Genomic DNA, 21,438 nt, shown 5'->3' on the forward strand with positions numbered 1-21,438 from the left:
GCAACCTGGTGGACAATCTATATTCATATATTCACATATGGAATTTGAATAAATCCCGGGGACATTCATTTTTATCTTATATAATTTTTATGCATATATATTTCGTATTATTTATTTCTATATATATTTTTGATCTTTTTTATTTATTTTTATTAATTATGTTATAGCTTGCATATAAACCAACAGAAATAGGTGGCCACCTAAATTATATGAGCATTGTCCATTTATCCATCTAATATTCAATAATATTTTATATTGTGTGAAAATTATTTATTGTATTTTTTTATATGTTTTATAAATGATATTTTTTTACAAATCATTAAATAATCATTTATTAAAAATTGTGTGGAACGGTGACTCAGCCATATTGCACTCTATACAGACAAAAGCGCAGGCACTGGGATTTTTATCTCTCTTTGCTGTTCTATAGAAGGTAAACCCACATCTGTGTGGGGTAGTTTCCTTCTAACTAGGTGTGATCGCACAGTTACACCACCCCGTCTGCAGCTGAAATCATACCGGGGAGTTTCTATTTTCATTTTTATTATTTAATTGAAATTTTTTTTTTTTCATATATTCACATTAAATGATACACAGCGCCTAAAATAGGAGGGTAACCTCAAGGAAGTTTTGTTTTCTCTTAAAAAAACTTTTAGAGAAAGGCAAGGAACACCGTCAAGACATAGGCCCTTATTCTGTTTCGTGCGGTACGGCCCGCGTGCGGCCGTACCGCCGATGTTTTTACTCTGCACATGCGCAGAGGTCAATCTGCGCATGTGCAGCCCCCTTCGCCGCAGACGTATTTCGTCCGCCGCAAAGGGGGCGTATAGGGGCGTGAGAGGCTTCATGCCCTCATTTCCCTATGTGTACGCCCCGCGTTTCATGGGCGTTCCCATGCAAACGCGGGGCGTATGCATGGTAATGAGGGCATGACGCAACTCATGGGGGCGGAAAGCTGACGTCGCCGGATGTCAGCTTTCAGCCCCCATACAAGCTACCACACGGACGATTGTCCGTGTGGTCTCAGCTTGCGGGAGCTGCCGGGGCGTGCGGACCTGCCTTCGATGGTCGACGACCATCGAATGCAGGGGGCAGCTCCCACCATGGTGGAGGCGTACGCCTCCACCATTTTTATGCGGATCGCCAGCCGTCCGTGTACGGACGGCCGTGGCGATCCGTAGGGTGGGCGGGGATTGGTTTGTGCGGCCGGAGCCCCGTGTGCGGCTCTGGCCGCACCAACCAGAATAAGGGCCATAATATGGAAGTCAGCTAATATGGAAGTCCGCTACCTTTATTATATAAAACTTTTTTTTTTTTATGTCCTTTTTTCACCAATTACAATGATGTCAATGTCCGATCAGGGCCGTCAGTAACCTTGGGGACACCTGATATGTGTGAAAGACTCTACGCAAATATGTGTGAAAGACTCCACGCAAAGTGTTGCTTTGTGGAAAGGGCTGTGGTCTTGCAGTCTTACTCCTATTTCATCACCCCGGGAGTAGCGGATATATGGGTGGCCTCGGGAGACCAATATGATTGCAGCGCCGGCTCATACACTGTGACTAGGGATGCCAATCCCGAGGCATTTTTTCACTCCCTGTATCCTGGATTGAAAAATGCTCAATCCCGGGATTCTCATGCTCCTCTCATTGACATCCCTAATAAAAACAAATGGTACTTATGTAGTATCTGGACGCCCCATTAAAAAATCGGGTCCATCGCATCACATCGCATGCGACCAAATCGCATGCGAGGCGATGGACCCGATTTTTCCATAGGATTCGATGTTAAAATGGACTGAGTCCATTTTAACATAGGATTCTATGGGAAAAAGGGTCCTTTTCATTTCCCCACTATCAAACTACGCATGGAGCTGGATATAAACCTGTGGCGAGCATAGCGAGCCACCGAGCCCAAAGCGTGGCGAGCGCAGGGAGCCCCGCGAGGGGATGCGGAATACTTTTTAACGAATCTGCGTCCCCTCGCGGGGCTCGCCACGCTTCGGGCTCGGTGGCTCGCTACGCTCGCCACAGGTTTATATCCAACTCCATGCGTAGTTGGATAGTGGGGAAATGAAAAGGACCCTTTTTCCCATAGAATCCTATGGAAAATCGGGTCCATCGCATCGCATGGGATTTGGTCGGATGCGATGCGATAATCGGGCGTCCAGATACTACATAAGTACCAAAAAAACAATCCCGGTGCCCCCACACCAGCCACCCCACCCATTTACTTATGTGGGCATGCGGCCTGGAGCGGGGCAGACCGCATCGGTGTGGGGGGGACCCACTCCTCCGGGAGCAAGCAGACAGTTGGCAGCAGAGGTCAGGAGCGGTGGAGCGGCCTGCGCAGTATGACTTCTGAACTTCACGCTGCGCATAGCTGCACGCCAGGGTCGGGAAAAGCCAGTCAGCATTCGAGCGGGTGCTCAGATGCTGCCCGGCATTAGACTGCACATGGGCAGTCTAACCCTGAAATCCTGGGATTGGATACTCCAATCCTGGGATTGAAATAATGGCAATTTTGGGGCAAAATTGCGGGATTGGCCACCATAACTGTGACAGGTTCCAGGTGCTGCACAGCATTTGGTGTCGCACCTTGGCAGATGACATCTGGGAGTGGCCTTAACCCCTGTGATGCCACTGTGTCCAAGTACAAGCACTGTGTCCGTGTGCAAAGCAATTATACAGTTTTCAGGGCACAAACTTCATGAATGGGCATCGCCAACGTTTGTTTGGGGGGGGCCATGCTGCTTATGAATAATGGCAGTTATAAATTATCATTTACAGATCCGCAATATTCTATTTAGGATCAATATAATAAGTGAATGAATTTAGTTTTTTCTATATAAAGCTATATGGCACTTGGTAGCAATCAAGATATGTCTTATTACATTCCGGGTGTACTTGGGAATATCAGAAATATAATTAGATAACAAATTGTACTGACAACTTTTCCATGCCACTGATATTTGGTTGAATTTGAAACCATTTTGAAATTATTCATGAAGCATGATAGTAAATTTATCTTCTGGCAGTGTCCTGAACAGTTGTCAATTCAGTGAATACATGCGCACGTCATCCGTGCGAACGAAGCCAGCGAAGGATTGTCAACTTGATTGACAGACAGACAGCCTTTGGTAGTGGCGCACCAGCGTTTTTTCAGAAGTTCCCCAGGAAACGCAGGCGGTGCCCGACCATTGGGATGGATGGACGCTGACGCCAGCAGTGGTCCTGATCTCCCCACGGCCTTCTACACTTACTCGGCATCTGCGAACAGGGGAAAATCCATTAGATGGTGTGTGATTGCAAATGGATTTTCCCTTATGTGCATGGATGCGATCGCATTCATAGCCGTGCACAGGGGCGGGAATCCACACTGGCATTTACCTGACCCTGCCCAAAAACTCCTGGATGTGCCTACGTTTATTCAACCACACCCAGAAAATGGCAGGCTTTCGTCCAGAAACGCCGGCTTCCTGTCAATGAAACTGTGACCACTTCAGTCAAACTACGCCTACAGGTATTGAACGATCAGGATTTTTGTCGATAACTGCGGAAGTCTTTTGATAATTGTCCAGATTGCGAATTGCATATTAGCGATCCATGTTGAATTAGGCCCATAAAACATACTTGTTAATATAAGTTTTTGGTACTTGTTTCCTAAAACGGCGCCCAGACTTGCTACGTACGTTAACGTAGCTAAATCGCATCGCATGAGCCATTTTAGTGCCGTGCGATGCGATTTTTTTAGTTAATTTATTCACTGCTCTGTATGCCCCAGGCCATCGCATCGCATCACACCTCCGCAAAATCGCATGCGATCGCATGCGATGCGATTTTTTAGTTAATCTATTCACTGCTCTTATGTCCCCAGGCCCATCTCATCGCATGGCATTGCACCTCCCGCAAATCGCATGCGATCGCATTCGATTTTCTGGGGTGCCATACCATGCCAGACACTTGTATGACATGCAATTAGGTTTGAATGACCCCCCCCACTATCCACGCCACCCCGAAGCGTCCGCCCGACCTTTTCATTTCGCCACTGTCCACGTCGGCGTGGAGTCGATTTTATATAGTGTGGCGAGCGGACGCGGATTACTTTACATGGATTCTGCGTCCCCACGCGGGGCTCGCTGCGCTCGCCGCGCTTCGGGCTCGGTGCCTCGCTGCACTTGCCACACTATATAATATCAACTCCATGCCGACGTGGATAGTGGCAGAATGAAAAGGTCGGGCGGACGCGTTCCGCCGCCCCTCACGGAGCACGATGCGCTCGCCACTCTTCGGGGTGGCGTGGATAGTGGGGGGGGGGGGGGGGTCATTCAAACCTAATTGCATGTCATACAAGTGTCTGGCATGGCATGGCACCCCAGAAAATCGCATGCGATTTTGCGGGAGGTGCGATGCGATGGCTTGGGGACATAAAAGCATTGAATAAATGGTGTCATTGCACACCACTAAAATGGCCCGTGCGATGCGATTTTTTTCTGAAGAATAGCCCTCTAAGCAATTGGCGTAATGGGCGCCGTTCTAGGAAACAAGTACCAAGTGTTTTTTTTTATGTGATTTGGATTTTTATTTAATTTTCAATTTTCTTTTTTCATTGTGAGAGCATCAGTCAGTTCTTTGTCAGTTTTATCTTGTAAATTTGTAATTCATTAATTCACAAGTAAAATGGTTGTGAATTGTGGGAAGAAATCTTAATCCCTATTGTCACCCTGCTGCTTATGTCATGGAGGTGACAGTGACTTATTCCTAAAAAGCAGTGTCTGTCTGTCTGTGAGGTCCAGCTGCACAGCTGAGAGACAGGCTACCTCCTTTACTAACCCGACACTGAGGTGTTGCTGTGGAAATCTTATCCACCTGCAGGCTGGAACCCTCTGACGTCTTAAAAAAAAAAAAACACCATCCCTATAAGAGGGATCAAAGACGGAGCGGGGACAAAAAAATCCTTCAGAGAGAATTAGACCCATTACTTGTGCTTACTGTTGCATTGAGATCCGTCTTTGTCCGTGGAAGACCTGTGAATGGGGTAAGGCATTTATTTAATATTTTTGCACATTGAGTTCTTTCTAGTGATTGCATTTAATTTGTAGAACATTGTAAGAATTATTTATATTATTGATAGTATCTAATACCTTTACTTCAAGCAAATATTCTATTGCTATAGTGAATAACTTATATTTCCTTGTAGTGTATACTATTAAAGCGACAACTATTTAAATGTATTAATAGGTAACATTTGGAAAGCACTGCAAACTTTTAAGGTTCTATGGTCCCTTTAATGTTCTTGCTGTTTTTATTAAGTACACGCTTCGATTTTGACAGGTTTTTCGATTCGATTTTGCTTATAGAAGCAAAATCAAATCAAAATCGAATGGTTTTTAAGATGCTTTCGATCTGCATTCGATTCGAGGCAAGGAAATATCGAATTTGATCCAGTAAATTGAATGTGTACACTGTGCCTTGAATGTAAATCGAATTCGATATCGAATACAAAAATGTAGATTGAATGTGAATTGAATGTAAAAGCAGAGGCCAAATCGAAAGGGGCTGGAATAGGCGAAATCGAAAGCAGATCAAATCGAAAGTAAATCGATACATGTGTACACACCATAGCATCTGCTTTATGGGCAGCGCAGTACACGCTGCGTCCTTGAATATCTGATACAGTATGTACCAACATGAAACGGAATAGAATCATCGTATCGGTTGAAGGTTATCAATTATTTTTTGATTTATTCCAGAAAAGAAAATATGGCTGAGGAGAACAAATTAGATACATTGTCTTCATCGGATCATACTCAAAAACCGGAAGGGAAGAAACTCCAGCTCAACCTTATTCACAACTATCCCCAAAAAAACGCAGAGATCCTCAGCAGCCAGTATGGATTCAATATCTTCCTGGCCGGGCTGTTGCTGATGTTTGCATGGGCGATCCACGCGGTGGGGATAACCGACAGAGACCTACTTTCCTATCTGATCACCCTGATGCTCATCCAGTTGGTGTGGATGCTTTGGTACATTTTTGGGAGTTACACACAAAGGCGGACCATTATAGAGAAAGATACTGATGCTGGAGCAAGATGGTTAAGGTGTAAGTACATTCATGTTGCTACAATGTACTGCTGTGGGTTTCTAGGCTTGTTCTCAGGTACGGTATAGTGGTATTTTGTTTTGGTATTTAGAATATCGACGGCAACTTTTGCAAATGACTTGCTTTAGTTTTCTGACCACTTTCTGTGCTTTGCAGTCATGTATTTCTAACATTAGTTGGAGTGGATTTTTGTTTGTTTTGTTAAGCATCGTCTAGCCCAGTGGTTCTTAACCTCGGTCCTCAGGACCCCCCAACAGTTCACGTTTTCCAGGTCTCCGCACAGAATCGCAAGTGAAGTAATTAGCCCCATCTGTGGATCTATTAAAATGTGTCAGTGAATAATGAGTGCACCTGTGCACCTGCAGGGCGACCTGGGAAACATGAAATGTTGGGGGGTCCTTAGGACTGAGGTTGAGAACCACTGGTGTCGTCCTTCTGACATTTATTGAAACTCTCTTTGGGCCAGATGTACTAAGTTAGAAAAGTGATAAAACGGAGAGTGATAACATGCCAGTGAATCAGCTCCTAACTGTCATGACACAGGCTGTGTTTGAAAAATGACATTTGTGAGCTGATTGGCAGGTGGTTTATCATTCTCCAATTATCACTTTTCAAGGCTTAGTACATCTCGCCCTTTGTCCATCCAGGAAATGTTCCATTCACTCCTTTTCCTGCATTTTGCTGTGCTGTACATATTAACCTCTAATAGGCAGTGCACATAGCACCTATTTTGGGTATTCCCTATGTCATATCTGCTACCTCCCTTAGTTTTCCAAAAGATGAGACCTTGGATCTTTCTCGCTCCCAAGAGCTCTATGTTGTTATGATCTAGGTAACTCCTTTTGTAAGCTGTACCAATGAAGTCATTTTGAACATCATACCCAGTAATGGTGTTTTATGATGTCATCTCTTATAATCAGTGAGCTCTGATGTCATTATGTCTGTTATAAATACTTGAATGTCATAAGATATTATGCATGTCCCAACTGTACATTTGTAAAGATATCAGATTTCAGTGACCTACACAAAGACATCCTTGCTGACAAATCATTAAAGTGTAGATACAGTGTAGGGGTAGAGTAACTGTGACCCTGCCCCCTGTTGCTGAATTCAGCTGCCCCCTCCCCCTTGTTGCCGAATTCAGCTGCCCCCTGCCTCCTGTTGCTGAATTCAGCAAATGACATCATCAATCAATCAAGGGGGTGGGGCAAGGTGTCGCTATGGTGATGTAAGGCACAGTGAATTACGCTGTCAAGCCCCCAGTGGGAGCCTCTAAGTCATTTAGGGAGATTACACAAGAATGACTAAAACCACTCATGGCTTACTTCCTTCTGCTTCCTGTGACTTCTAATATCCATACAGTTTACAGCAGCACAACAAGCATACTTGCCTACTTTTGAAAACTAGTTTCAGGGAGATTATAGCTGGTAGTAGAATTTTGCACAGCGCCTCCTTGTGGCGTGTCATGCTCCACCTAAAGGGGCGTGTCTAGTTCCATATATGGAGAGATTGTGAAAAAAAATTGTGAATGTGGCACTTAGACGCATTAGGGTGCACTGCTACATCTGAGAGGAATCTTGTAAAATGACTTAAATCCAAATGTAGATGAGACCCAAAGCATTTAGTAAAATCCACTATACTTGCTGGGAAATGGTGCTGATGATTCAATGTAAACGTATCTATCTCTCATTCCTTTTTTCCCCAAAAATGTAACTGTATAATGTGGGCTAACTGAAATGAGGGAGAGAGGGAGATTGCTGTTATTTCAGGGAGTCTCCTGCAGAATGCAGGAGGGTAGGCAGCTATGACAACAAGGAAGAGGTCAAAGCAAAACATTTAAAACATAACTTGCGTTATACTATGTATTGTCATGGAATGACATTTACTGTACTTATCTGGTTTCCAGTTAAGTCAACCTAGCTGGAGCCCTAGCAATGCACAACCCAATTTGAAAGCTTTTTCCCTTTTGATAATTATCTAGAAATCCAAAAATAAATTGTTTTGCTTAACGCCATTGAAAAATGAATTCTGAATATTAATTACTTTGTCCTCTCACCCTGATGAGGTACACTGGTTGGACATGACTAGGCATTGCTGTCAGCCTGGTACTTAGTACCCTCACCATCTCTGCTAAATTCTTGTCATGGCATAAAGCAGGGGTGGGGAACCTCAGGCCGCCAGTCTGAGTGGCCCGCCCAGCTGTCCGGCGGCTTGGCCCGAAGTCAAGTACAGGGGAATTCTCGCTAGAGGTCGGTAGTTCTCACGAGATTCCTCTTGATCAACAGCAGCTGGAGACTGTCAGTCCTATTCAGCGGCAGCCGCCGGAGCGTGGGACGGCTGCAGCAGGACAATTTGTAAGAATTTTTTTACATATGGCCCCCCAAGGATTTTTTCCACATACAAACGGCCCTTGGCACAAAAAAGGTTCCCCACCCCTGGCATAAAGGAATATACCAGTGCTGTTTTTGGGGAGAGAACAGCAGAGTTTGCCCAAGATATGCAGTGCCAGTCATTGTCTCGCTATTAGTTTCAGCACAGGAATTCAGGTATTGGAAAGACAAGATTCTATTTTATTTTATATATCACGTAGGAGTGGGAAGTAGAAAGTAATTTTCTTTTTTCAAAAAGAAACTACCCCAATCTCTATGATCCCACAGATACAATTCCTGCCACACGGCTTCTGGTTTGTATTAAAACTAGTGATCTTGCAAAGGATAAAGGGGAAGTTGTATTAAGCCTGATAAAGTGGAGGGTGTTAAAGCACCATCCAATCACCTCTTATCTGTCCTTTTTCAAACACAGATGATTAACACCAGCCAAACACAGTTGATTGGCTGGTGGGTTATCACCATCTGCTTTATCACCACTTATAGATCTGCTTTTAAGTCTTGTTTTTGTGTGTTCTGCATTGACTCGTTCATTGCCTCAGTATTATAAAACCACTACTTTTCTTCAAGAAGAATAGATTTATAAACGGAGTTGCAGTTTTAAATGAGTATGAAGTCCACAAAGATATCTTGCAAATGTAACACAAAATCTAAATAGATATTTGAATAAAACCTGATCTTTCCTGCACTCTGTAGTATATACAACACTGAGCAGGGTTGCCTCCCAGTTTCTGGGGGACCCCCGCTCCATTCCCCCCCCCCCGTCGCGGCTTCCACACCCCTAACTGTGCCGTTTAAATAACCTGACCTGCCGTTCTCCAATGAGGGGCGGGGCTAAAGTGTCACAATCGCATCATTTTAGCCCTGCCTCCTCAGCGGAGATCGGCAAATCGGGTAATTTCCCATCATATGGCGGGGCTTAATGATGTTACACTCAAGCCCCACCCCCCTGAACTCCTACTGAAACCCGGAGAGGAGATTAAAAAAGTCGGCAACCCTCTACTAAGGTGCCTATAAGATGCCTTGTGCCAAAACAAAACTAATAAGGTTGGTTAATAATAATTGGTTTGTCAACATTCTTCATTTAAAGAAAAAAAAAAACACTTCACATTTTATGAAACTGAACAGAATTCTGGAGACTGCTTTTATGTATATGTCACCTGACAAACGCTGGTTGGACTTGGTGCACAAGTGATTTCTTGTATATGTCTTATTTTTGTATCATTCTGAGCAATTAGGACTGCAAATGAACCTTAGAATATAATATACTACAGTACAGTGTATTGTAGGGATATCGTAGGGATGTTTTGTTTTCCGGAAATACAAACACAGCGGAACTTCCGCTTAGCATCAAGTCCAAGTTCAGAATCACTTTGGGTTTTTGAGTGAGACGGAGTCCTGACTCAAGGTCTATTGTCATTTAAGAACTTGAATTTGTAAACCTCGGTTTTTGGATTGCTTGAAAAGTTCTAAATAATATGATTTTAGCTGCTTTTATCAATTTTAATTGATTTTTTGGTACTTGTTTCCTAGCACGGCGCACATCGTATACCGTATTTAGTGGTATTTAAATTAACAGGAGTGCTTGTACAATGAAATATCGCATAGCATCGCATGCCAGCAAATGGCATGCGATGCAATGCGATTTTTAATTGTACAAGCACCCTGATGGGTGCTTACAATGTTAAATGCACCCCCATTGTCAACGACACCCCCACTATCAACGCCAACCCGAAGTGTGGCGGTCGCAGAGAGCCCGCGAGGGGTGGCGGTACGCGTCCTCCGACCTTTTCTTACCCCCCACTATCCACATCGGCTTGGAGTTAATTTTAGATGGCGAGCCCGAAGCGTGGCGAGTGCAGCCAGCCCCGTGAGGGGACATGGAATAGGAGCCCGAAGCGTGGCGAGCGGACGCGGAATACATATAAAGTAATCCGTGTCCCCACGCCACACCACATACCTCGCTGCACACCCACAAGAGTTGGATATTATACCTCCACCGTATTTGTTAACCACTAACGTGGAAGAGACCTCTGTGGTTGAGCAGTTTTACTTCAAACTACTTTCGGCTGAAATTGGGCTTTTTGAAGTCCTATACCTCTGCAGGACAGAGGTTTTATCAGAGCTGACGTGGTCAGTAATCTTATATACCCAGCTTCTATACCCAGCATTTGTCGTTGGAAGAAACCTTTATGTTTGGTACAATCCAGATCGGATCCTCATTCAGATCTTCATTTACCCCTGATGAAGTCCTAAGGGACGAAATGCGTAGGGTTTCGTATTCTAAGAAGTCTACATGTCTTGAAGTTGGATCTTCTTTCTGTCGTTCACTTGAACAGCATTATATCTGAATTTGGAATCTACATTGATTTTATATTGAAAAATTGTTTTATTCTTACTGTAAAGAAAATCAGAATAAATATACATTTTATGTACCAATGTATGATTATTAAGTGGTGAACAGAGCACACATCTATCTCTCTTACTATAAATATACATCTATTTAGCAAGATCTGTCACTCATCCCCTGTGTGTATAACGCTGGACGGGGTTACAAGAGTGATTGACAGCGTTATACACGCATAGTTTCTGCCTTAGTATACCCCCCTGCCCAGCGTTATACACAAATCCACCCCCCCTTAGGGATAGACCAGGGTTATACACACCACCACCCCCCGCCCACAGCCAGGGCTACAGCACACGCCCACCATCCACCATTATACACTACAGCCAACAGGTGAGCGGCGGGTCTGAGCGCACCCCCCCGCGCTGCCCACAAAACACCCCTTCCACGAGCGTGTCTGCCTGCACACCCCCCCCCGCGAGCGGGTCTGCCCGCACACACACACACACACAACCCCGCAAGCGGGTCTGAGCGCCCCCCCAAGCAGCGAGTCTGCCCGCATCCCCCCCTGGGACAGCAGGTCTGAACAACCACAGGATCAGCGGGTCCGCACGCACCCCCCTGGATCAGCGGGTCTGCCCGCACCCCCCCCAGATCAGCGGGTCTGCACGCACCCCAGAGCAGTGGGTCTGCCCGCACCGCCCAACCCTAGGATCAGTGGGTCTGCCTGCACAACCGCCCCCCCCCCCGAGAGCAGCGAGTCTGCCCACACAACCCCCCGAGCAGCGGGTCATGTCCGCACCCCCCAAATCAGCGGGTATGTACGCACCCCCCACCCGCAGTAGTGGGTATGCCCACCTGGAACGGCGGGTCAGCACGCACCGCCCGCTGCATGAGCGGGTCTGCCCGCACCCCCCCTTCTCGCTGGAGCAGCGGATATGCCTGCACCCCCCCCCCCCTTGCTGGAGCAGTGGGTATGCCCGCCCCCACCTGGAGTGGCGGGACTGCCCCCCCCTTAAGCATCGGAGGGTCTGCCGACGCCACTGATCAAGTGGAAGGGGGTGGTGTGTGCAGACCGGCTGCTCTGGGGTAGGACGGGCTTTCCCGCTGCTCCGGGGGGGGTTGTGGGCAGATCCGTCGCTCTGGGGGGGTGTGGGCAGACCCGCTACTCCAGGGGGGAGTGCGGCCAGACCCGATGCTCCGGGTGTGGGGGGGGTGTGTGTGCTGGTGTAGCCCCTTAAGACGGTGTGAAGAGCGCGATGGATCACCTAGTGTATATATATATATATATATATATACAATAGTGCGGTCCGGCACTCACTCCAAATAGTCAGCTGCCCCGGTGCCCATCCAAACAATGGGATATTTGAAAAGAAGAGACTGGCACTGGTTACCACACACACCTTGACAAAGGGGCGCAGCCCCGAAACGTTGGTTGTTTTATCACCCGCTGTGAATACACTGTTTTGTACAAAGACCCTGGAGTGCCAGTCTCTTCTTTTCAAATATATATATATATATATATATATATATATATATATATATATATATATATATATATATATATATATATATATATATAGTGTCCCTGTGTCTCTGAAGCTCTGCCATCTATTGGCAGTGAGTGAAACTACATCTCTTTCTCTCACACACATGCACAAAAACAGAGGCAATCACAAGGTAGCAGACTTGCTTTCGAAGCATTTGCTTCGAGCGGGCTTACTAATATAAATATACAGTATGTATGTACGTTATGTATATTATGTTTAAAATAAAGAAAGTGTGACATCTATGGTTCTGCTAGTAGCGAGGATTCAGCCACAGAAGTGATATCGATGGCTTTCAATTAACTGATTCAAACTCGCAGTGGAGGAGAGGTGCCCCCTTGGGAGCAGGAGCCCGGCGACTGATGACTCCATTGCCTCCCAGAGTTACGCCTCTGCACAGTAATATACAGTATAAATATGAGAAGAACAGTGCTGTGGGTGCTGTAACTTGTTTTTTCACCCCCCAGGTGGGATCACTCTGTTTGCCGTAATTACTCTTATTTTGGATTCTTTCAAAATTGGCTACTACATCGGATATTCTGAGTGCTTATCTATCACGGAGGGGATATTTCCAGTGACGCACACCGTCCACACGCTCCTACAGGTACATTTTAACAATTTACTTGAAAGGCTGGTAAAACAATATATTCTCCTTATGTATTTATTTATCCTTTTAATCTTTAGATAAGTAGCATAATGGCTTGTCTCCATTCAGCACAATGAATTGCTTATTGTTTTTTTAAATACGCCTTAATTATTAGGTTGTGTATACGTCTACGACATTCTCCTGTCATTACGCCTGCTTATCCCAACGTGTTATTATGGGGCAGCCGCTAGTTGTAATGAACAATTACTTGATCTACTTTTGTACAAGGGATTTGGAAAACTTTCAGCTTAGTGCAAAGTATAGGTTTGTTTAATCGTTTCCTGTGTGCCACATGTTTGGAGTGGAGGGTATTTCATAGCATCAATAGCTATATAGGGTATAAAATAGAATTAAAGAAGTGGTCATTGTGGGGTAGATTTATGAAGCAGTGATGAGGGAGGAGAAGTGATAAAGTGCCTGGTACGTTATCACCGGCCAATCAGTTCCTGACTGTTACGTTACAGGCTGGGTTTAAAAAGGAACAGTCAGGAGCTGATTGGCCGGTTATAAAGTACCAGCCACTTTATCACTTCTCCTCCCATATCACTGCTTCATACATCTACCCCTGTGTTTCAAGCAGATGGTCATAAAGTTGGGACTTAGCAATTGAGTCAACAATCAGAATGTCATCATTGTATGCATGTCAACAGACAATTTTACGACGGCATTGTTGGCATTATGTGTCGACAGTTTGGCACCGTTGGCAAGTCGTGTCGAAATTAAATGTCCACACTCTGAATGCTGACTTGGGCCGGATTCAGACCTGTTTCGCTAAGCTGTGTATATTCGTTGACTAGCGATATGGTATATGTCATCCGCCACCCCGCCAAAGGTCCGCCCCCAGCCAGCCGGATCCGTTCCCTATGATGCGATCGTATGCGAGAGAAATCATTCGATTATCGCTCACCATCGATTGATTTCTCCACTGTTCGTAATAAAAAGTTAAGGCTGGATTGACTTTTTAAGCGTATGCTTTCCTGAGTTTTCTATTGGCACGCCACCGTTTTTGTAGGCATGCACATGAAATGCTGGGCAGTCCCCTGCGTACGGCCCCTGCCCGCCCCTCCTGGAGCGTACGCCCTGGAGAGTATGATTCTCACCAAAGGCGTTCGCACATGCTTATGTTCTTTCATGCGCAAACCTGAAAAATCCCCCAAAAAGTTGTTCTCTGTTTCTATATAACTGAAACCCTTTATGAAAAGATCCCATTACTATGGCGACACCAAGGGGGTAAGTTTACTAAGAGAGGAGGTCTATTGAAAATGGGATGTTGCCCATAGCAACCAGATTCTACTTCTTATTTATTAAGTACCTTCTAGAAGATTATAGATAGAATCTGATTGGTTGCTATGGACAACATCCATTCTTCAATAGAACTCTCATCTTAGCAAATATACCCCCAAGTGTCCATAGCACTGTTTATAACAGTGGCCAGGCAACTCGGTCCTCATTACCCCACACAGTGCATGTTTTGCTGGTAACCCAGCAGGTGCACAGGTGTACTAATTACTCACAGACACATATTATAAGGTCCACAGGTGGAGTTAATTATTTCACTTGTGATTCTGTGAGGAGACCTGCAAAACATGCACTGCGTGGGGTAATGAGGACCGAGTTCCCTGACCACTGGTTTATAGCAAATGACAGTGATGGACACTTACCATGCAGTATATCACGGTCGGCCTAAACCAACCCAGGGCTGAAGCTACAATTTTCGTCACCCGGGGCAAGGCAGTAATTTAGTTCCACTCCCCACCCTCCTGTATGCATGCATGGGTATCACATCCAGCACCCGGAGAATGTGCCCCCTCTAGCCCCCACCCCTAGTTGCGCCCCTTCCCAAACCCTAACGTTCCTCCTAGTATCTAACACAGTCTGATGATAATTTAACACAATGTTTTTTAATAATTTTGTGCATTAAACAAAGTTTGAGTATATTAAAGCATAAGGTGTCATTAGTCGTGCTCCAAAAATTCTGTATTCCAGAATATTCTGTATCTTGAAATTTTGGATACAGAAAACTAAGGGTCCGATTCAGACCCACTCAGTCTCCTGCAAATTCGGTACAGGGACCGAGGTTGCGGGTCTGCCTATGGGTGAAAATACGCATGTGCAGACCCACTGGGTGAATGCCTTTGGCGAGTATCACAGTCGCCGAGGAGTTTGCACAGACTGGGGTGGGAAGGGGGGCGGATTGTGGGCGGGCCCGCGAAAACAGCGGGTGCTACAGAAAAACGCTGGGCGTCCCCATGTGAACGTAGGAATGTCAATGCCGGTACGGCTGCAAGCAAATGGATGTGTAAGCATGGACATTTGCTTGGTGAAGGGGGGGGGGGGGGGGGTGGGGGGCAGATGTTTGCTCGCCCAGTGAACGCAGCCTAAAAACAGGTCTGAATTGGGCCCTTAATCTGTAGTTTGAAGTAAGTGCCACATGTAGAATTTTTTGTATTCTGATCAGCAAAGTATATATTACAAATATATATATTTACTGATTCCATGGGGGAAAAATCGTATAAAATATCTGTAGAGGTCTGGAGCTCATAAAAAATATTTGCTGGTTCCTGCCAGAGGATTGTAAGAAATCTTTCATCAACTGATTATAATCGAAGATTTATTATTGATTGAGCCAAAAGAGTTGATGTCATGCCCTCCTAGTTTGGCAGCCATGCAGGATGGCGTCCAATCACGGATGTGTTTTTAAAGGGGCAATCACTTACAAGGCAAAACCGTGCTCTGTAAATGATTGCCTCTTTAAAACAAAAACATCTGTTTCACAAGCATCCAATATGGATGCCGAACTTGGACGCTATTACATCAGGCGCCGCGGCTGTTCTTTTATATTCTAGGGACATAATTATATTTTCTGGTACACTGTTTTGCAATCGTTTTTATTTGTTCCACGGGAAGGTACGCCCTATGGCACAGTGATCAGTTACAATGTGTTTTGCATGTGTTTTCTCCATGTAGTCTTTTATTTGCTGTGTAATGGCTACATATAAACATCATCTTTTGCTTTATCTTAGGTCTACTTTTTGTGGTTCCATGCCAAAGATATCATCCAGTCCTTTAAAACTCTTGAAAGGTAAACCATCACTTTCGGTAAATATTTCCTAAGGAGAAAATCGTATTTAACGAACGATTCGCCAGCAGATTGTCAGCCAGCAGACATTAATGCCACATAAAATTAAATATAACAAATTACGGTACTTGTGTAGTTTCACGGTGCCAGCATGGCCGCACACTACTTCCGGGTTCTGCGCTCCCCAAACTTTCTAAAATAAACTAAATAAACTCCATGCCAACGTGGATAGTTCAAACCCCCACTATCCACGTAGGCACGGAGTTGATTTTAGATAGCGTGGCGAGCGCAGCGAGCCACCGAGCCCGTAGCGTGGGTGAACACAGTGAGCCCCACTCCTCCCTCTCTTTCACCCCCCACATTTGTGCTCTCTCACAGTCTTGCCGCTTTCACCTACGCAACATCTCACGCATCAGACCATTCCTCTCCACTGACGCGACCAAAATTCTCATTCACTCTCTTGTCATCTCCCGCCTTGACTACTGCAACATCCTTCTCTCTGGGCTACCTCTCACCCGCCTCGCACCTCTCCAAACCATTCTTAACGCTGCTGCTAGGCTCATCTTCCTCTCTCGCCGCTCTACCTCCGCCTCCCCCCTCTGTCTATCTCTTCACTGGCTCCCCATTCCTTTCCGAGTTCTCTTTAAACTTCTCACCACCACCTATAAGGCTCTCTCCTCCTCCACCGCTCCTTACCTCTTTTCACTGATCTCTATCCACACTCCCTCCCGTCCTCTTCGCTCCATCGCTGACCGCCGACTGACCTCTCACCTAATCACCTCCTCCCACTCCCGTGTCCAAGACTTCTCTCGCGCTGCCCCCCTGCACTGGAACAACCTCCCGCCACCCATCAGGCTTTCTGATTCCCTTACCTCCTTCAAGCGCTCCCTCAAAACCCACTTTTTTCGACTAGCCTATCCCTCCTCCTAACCTCTTTTGATCCTCCTATCCTGCCTCCGTTCCCCTCCGTTCCTACTTATTCTGTTGTTTTTCGTTCGTCCACCCACCTATTTTTAGTATGTTAACTCTTATGAGTAGGGTCCTCCTGCCTCACGTACTCACCCTACCTCTTTACCTCACCTGTCCTCCTGTCCTGTTCTTCCCTTCCTCTATTTCATCTTCAGTCTCCTCGACAATTTTGACACCTACTTCTGAACTGATGCTGATTTTATTTCTACCAGCTATACCTCTATTTATACTGTATTTTTCAACACACCCTGTACGTTACCTTGTCATTTGTTTTTTGTTTGCTATGTACGGCGCTGCGGACACTTTGCGGCGCCTCATAAATAAACATACTACTACTACTACTAGCCCCGCAAGGGGACTCAGACGAATGGCCATGCTGGCGCCGAACTACACAAGTACCCAAAATACTCTTAAAATATGTTAAAAATAAGTAACAGTGATTACATATAGACAAGTCTTTGTACATATTATAAAACGGATGTGATTCACTTATTTTGTTTTATTTTCAAACAAATAAATTGGGATTTTGATTTTATATATTATTGCAGTTGAACTCTGTGTCCCATAAAATGATCATCGTCATCCGTGTTAGCAGCAGCACAGGTTCTGGGTACCACTGGTACACTGGATCTCATATTCAAATTCAATTTGTGATATCCATAAACCAAACAAGGTGTAATCCAGAAAGGCACTGTCCCAAAATGCTGACCAATATCAAGTGTTTGTCCTTATGTGTACTATGAGGCCACACTGACCTTGATACTGGTCCTTGTATGCGTGTAAAGGTTTCTTTCTCAAGTTCACTTCATCTGATCTAGAAGTCCTGTGTAAATACTCTGACCTTGGGGACAAGCCCTATTTTCATGTAAAGGTATCTTTAATACTCCAGCTATCTTCTCCTATAGGCAAATTTAAGCTCACAAATGGAATTGTACTGACCTGGGACACAGTCCCTATGTTCCCATCAAGGTATCTTTGACTCCAGAAAAGCACACCTCCCCTTTTTCCATAAACTTTTCTGGAGTCAAAGATACCTTGATGGGAACATAGGGACTGTGTATTTACACAGGACTTCTAGATCAAATGAAGTGAACTTGAGAAACCTTTACACGCATATAGGGACCAGTATCAAGGTCAGTGTGGCCTCATAGTCCTCATGAGGACAAACACTTGATATTGGTCAGTTGTTGGTACAATTGTTTCTTGGGGTTTGGTAACCTGGTGTGGATTCTGGGCTGCAGTCTCTGGTGGCCCAGAACATAAAGCTTATACTGTCTTGTATGATATCCATAAGCCAAAAATGGTGCCAGATTTTTGCTGGTGTGCCTGATTATTCACCAGGAGTAAAAATCCTACCTTCTGACCTAGGTTGGAATTCTTTGACATCCAACTCAGTGGATGCTTCTGGTCACATTTAGTTATCCTAAAGGTTTGTGCTATCTCCTGTCTGATGTTTGGTAGTGGCCTCCTAGGCCCAAATGTTGTACAGTTGGTGTGGTGACCGTCACTTATTGAGGAATACATTTGTGGAATCCCGGATGGTAACTTGTATGCTGTATCTGGAAGCTCTACCTTGTTGTATAGCCAGGTCTACGTAATCCACCGTGGGATCCAAATGTCAGAATACCTGTATATTGGGTCTAATTCCGACCTGATTGCTTCTAATTTTTCCTAGAGTGAAATCCTGCCCCAATGCAAGCCTCAAAATGTCTTAGCAAGGCTAGTGAAATTAGCTGGATCTGCATGTGCTGCAAGCTGCTCACCATCAAATTATTTTTCCAGTGTGCGCTAGAAATTATAGACATTAAATTCACAGATTTCCTGGTCATAGAGTGTTGTTAAAATGATAAACGTGTTAGGATATAATTTGGTAGGAGTGCCCAAGATTTTGACTGTCTACAGACATGTGTAGATGTAGCACAGTTTAATACCCCCTCCACTGGGTTTAATCCAGCGGGGGGGGGGGGGGGGGAGGTAGAATCTCTGTCACTTGGGCCAGGAAGGGGGGTTGGACAGATAGTGTTTGTCCCCGGTGAAGGGGGTAGGGTGGACTGTTGGACTAGAGCATGCAGTGTATGTCTCCAGTACTGAGGGGGGAGTAGTAGTGGGGGATCTACATTTCTGGGGCCCTAAAGATTGAACTTTGCAACCAGCAACAATAAGGCAACATCCAACAAGGTCCAAAGAGCTGCACTTGAAAGACCTTGATCCACAAATGGTGGAGAACTGTTTGACATCCTTGAAAATGGGCCATACAGTAAGGGCCTTAGCACCAGCCTCTGCCTGTGGGGACAGGTAAGGTATTTTGCCTAATTAGTTGTGGGGGCAGATATGGTGGGTGATGGGGTGAGAGAGTTTGTGGGACAAATGTGGCAGGTGGCAGGATGAGGGTCTGTGGGGCAGGTCTGGTTTTACAGCACCCCCTGCTCATTTAATGTCTCCCTCGCACAGCACCGCCCTTCAATAATCACCTAACAGCACCCCCTTTCAGTAATCACCTCACAGGCTCTCCCCCCTTCAATAATCACCTAACAGAACCCCCTTTTAGCAGTGGTGTAACTAGATGCCACGGTGCCTGAAGCAAGGGCATGTTTTGCGCCCCCCCCCAATTTGTAGTAGGGGCGGGGCTCTTGCGTGTCAAAAAGGGGGCATGGCCTAACATTATACCACACACCCTAATGCCCTGCACATTTTAGCAAAGTTCGTAACCCGATTGTCGGAGGCAGATTGAGAGAGACAGATACATTGTCAAGGAGAGAGAGAGGAGCAAGAGAGAGTTAGGGAGAGAGGGAGTGGGCAGGAGACACTACCTGATTTCAGCACAGGGGGCATAGATGGAAAGAGTATAGAATAGATAGATGGGGGGAACAAAGATGGACAGACAGACACAGCACCAATGGTTGCATAGATGTACAGATGGGAGGCATAGACTGATAAACAGATGGACAAAGAATCATATGGGTGCATAGACAGTTAGTTGGCGGTGGGCATAGATGGACAGGTGGGGTAAAGGGGGGCATAGATGGTGAGTCGGAGGGGCATAGGAGGTGGGAGGGGGAATAGACAGTGAGTGGGAGGGGGTCATAGACAGAGTGAAAGGGGCAGAGATGGAGGGTGGGGAAGGGGGCAGAGGCAGCAGGCTTCCATAGATGGGCAGAAAATCATATGGGGCATAGATGGATACAGAGGGTTTTTGTAATAGAGAAGCAGCCCTGGAAAAATCCAGCAGCATGCTGATACACACACACATAGCACTTAGCAGTGCACTGTACACACATAAATGACTATCACTAAGCCCCCTAGCACACTGATATACAAACATTTACAAAGAACAGGATATACACAGAGAGATTACCATCATATATACACTTACATACTGCAGGGTAGATGATGTTCCCAGGCAGATGCAGATGGTTTCTTATCCCTCAGCTCAGCAAGACTTTCTGGATCACCTGTGTGGAAGGTGTCTGCTGGCTTGTGAGCCATATTGAAGAAATCTCTCCTGGCTGGGACCCTTGCTCACACGCTCCAGCGATCACCAGGCATGACCTCCTGACCCCTCTCTCCGTTCTCTTCCTCTCCTCCGCTCCCCTCCTCTCCTGTCCCGTCCTCTGCAAACAATGCCGGCCACCCTGCCATAGCACTAAAGAGACAGCACACAGGTTCTCTGCTCCCTGTGGACAGTGGAACGCAAATTGCGGAAGTGCACGTGGGGGAGTGTTTTTTTGATAGCTGGACAACTTGAACTTTCCCCGCGAGAAGTACCTGGGTGCAACCTCCGGTCTGCTGGCTGATGCAACGCAGATCCAAGAAGCACGCTTGGTGTAGGGGAGCTTGAAGGGAGATGGTAATTTGGTGCAGGGGGAGCAGCTCGGGCCCCATAGCACCTGCACCTGCGGTAGTTACGCCACTCAGCTGGGCGTGCGGGCAAACTGGGCGGGCGGATGGCAGAGTTTGTGGAGCACGGCTCCGGCGCCTTGTGATCTTTCTGCGCCTGGAGCTTGTGCTCCACCGGCTCCACCCTCGCTACGCCTGTGCCTTTTAGTAATCGCCTCACAGGCTCTCCCCTCTTTCAATAATCATCTTTCAGAACCCCTACTTCATTAATCACCTCATATCCCTCTCCCCACCTTCAATAAACACCTGACAGCACACCGCTCAGCACCAGCAAATTTACCTTATTAGATGCCTCCTTATTGCATGCTACTTTTCACCTGTCTTTGCTTCCAGCCTCATTCCTAAAACAGGCCCTGTTGGGCTCCGTCATTGCTGGGAATGTCACACAGAGACTGTTGGGAAAAGTAGTATAAAACGGATACACATTTCATACTGTTTAAAGAGCACAAATCACAGAGCTTGACTAC

At 45.8% G+C, this 21,438-nt stretch overlaps 1 protein-coding gene and 1 long non-coding RNA gene across 2 annotated transcripts in view; one reads left to right on the top strand and one right to left on the bottom strand.

Annotated features, from left to right (window-relative positions):
• Positions 1–2,144: 2,144 nt before the first annotated feature.
• Positions 2,145–20,769, bottom strand: LOC146026609 (uncharacterized). The gene is made up of 3 exons (XR_014454507.1): positions 20,448–20,769; positions 4,992–5,026; positions 2,145–3,269 (listed from the first exon to the last, which is right to left on the bottom strand). It is a non-coding gene; the product is annotated as an uncharacterized LOC146026609 (long non-coding RNA).
• LOC146026538 (proton channel OTOP1-like) overlaps positions 4,482–21,438 on the top strand; it is a 37,960-nt gene continuing 21,003 nt past the window's right edge. Inside the window, exons 1-4 of the mRNA XM_083157341.1 lie at positions 4,482–5,037; positions 5,753–6,102; positions 12,848–12,984; positions 16,050–16,108. Of these exons, the coding sequence (XP_083013467.1) occupies positions 5,033–5,037; positions 5,753–6,102; positions 12,848–12,984; positions 16,050–16,108 (551 nt within the window). The 5' untranslated portion in view covers positions 4,482–5,032. The remainder of the gene's footprint in view (positions 5,038–5,752; positions 6,103–12,847; positions 12,985–16,049; positions 16,109–21,438) is intronic.

This window comes from Crinia signifera, chromosome 1 (genome assembly GCF_055691185.1).
Source record: "Crinia signifera chromosome 1, ASM5569118v1, whole genome shotgun sequence".
Taxonomy (NCBI): Eukaryota; Metazoa; Chordata; class Amphibia; order Anura; family Myobatrachidae; genus Crinia; species Crinia signifera.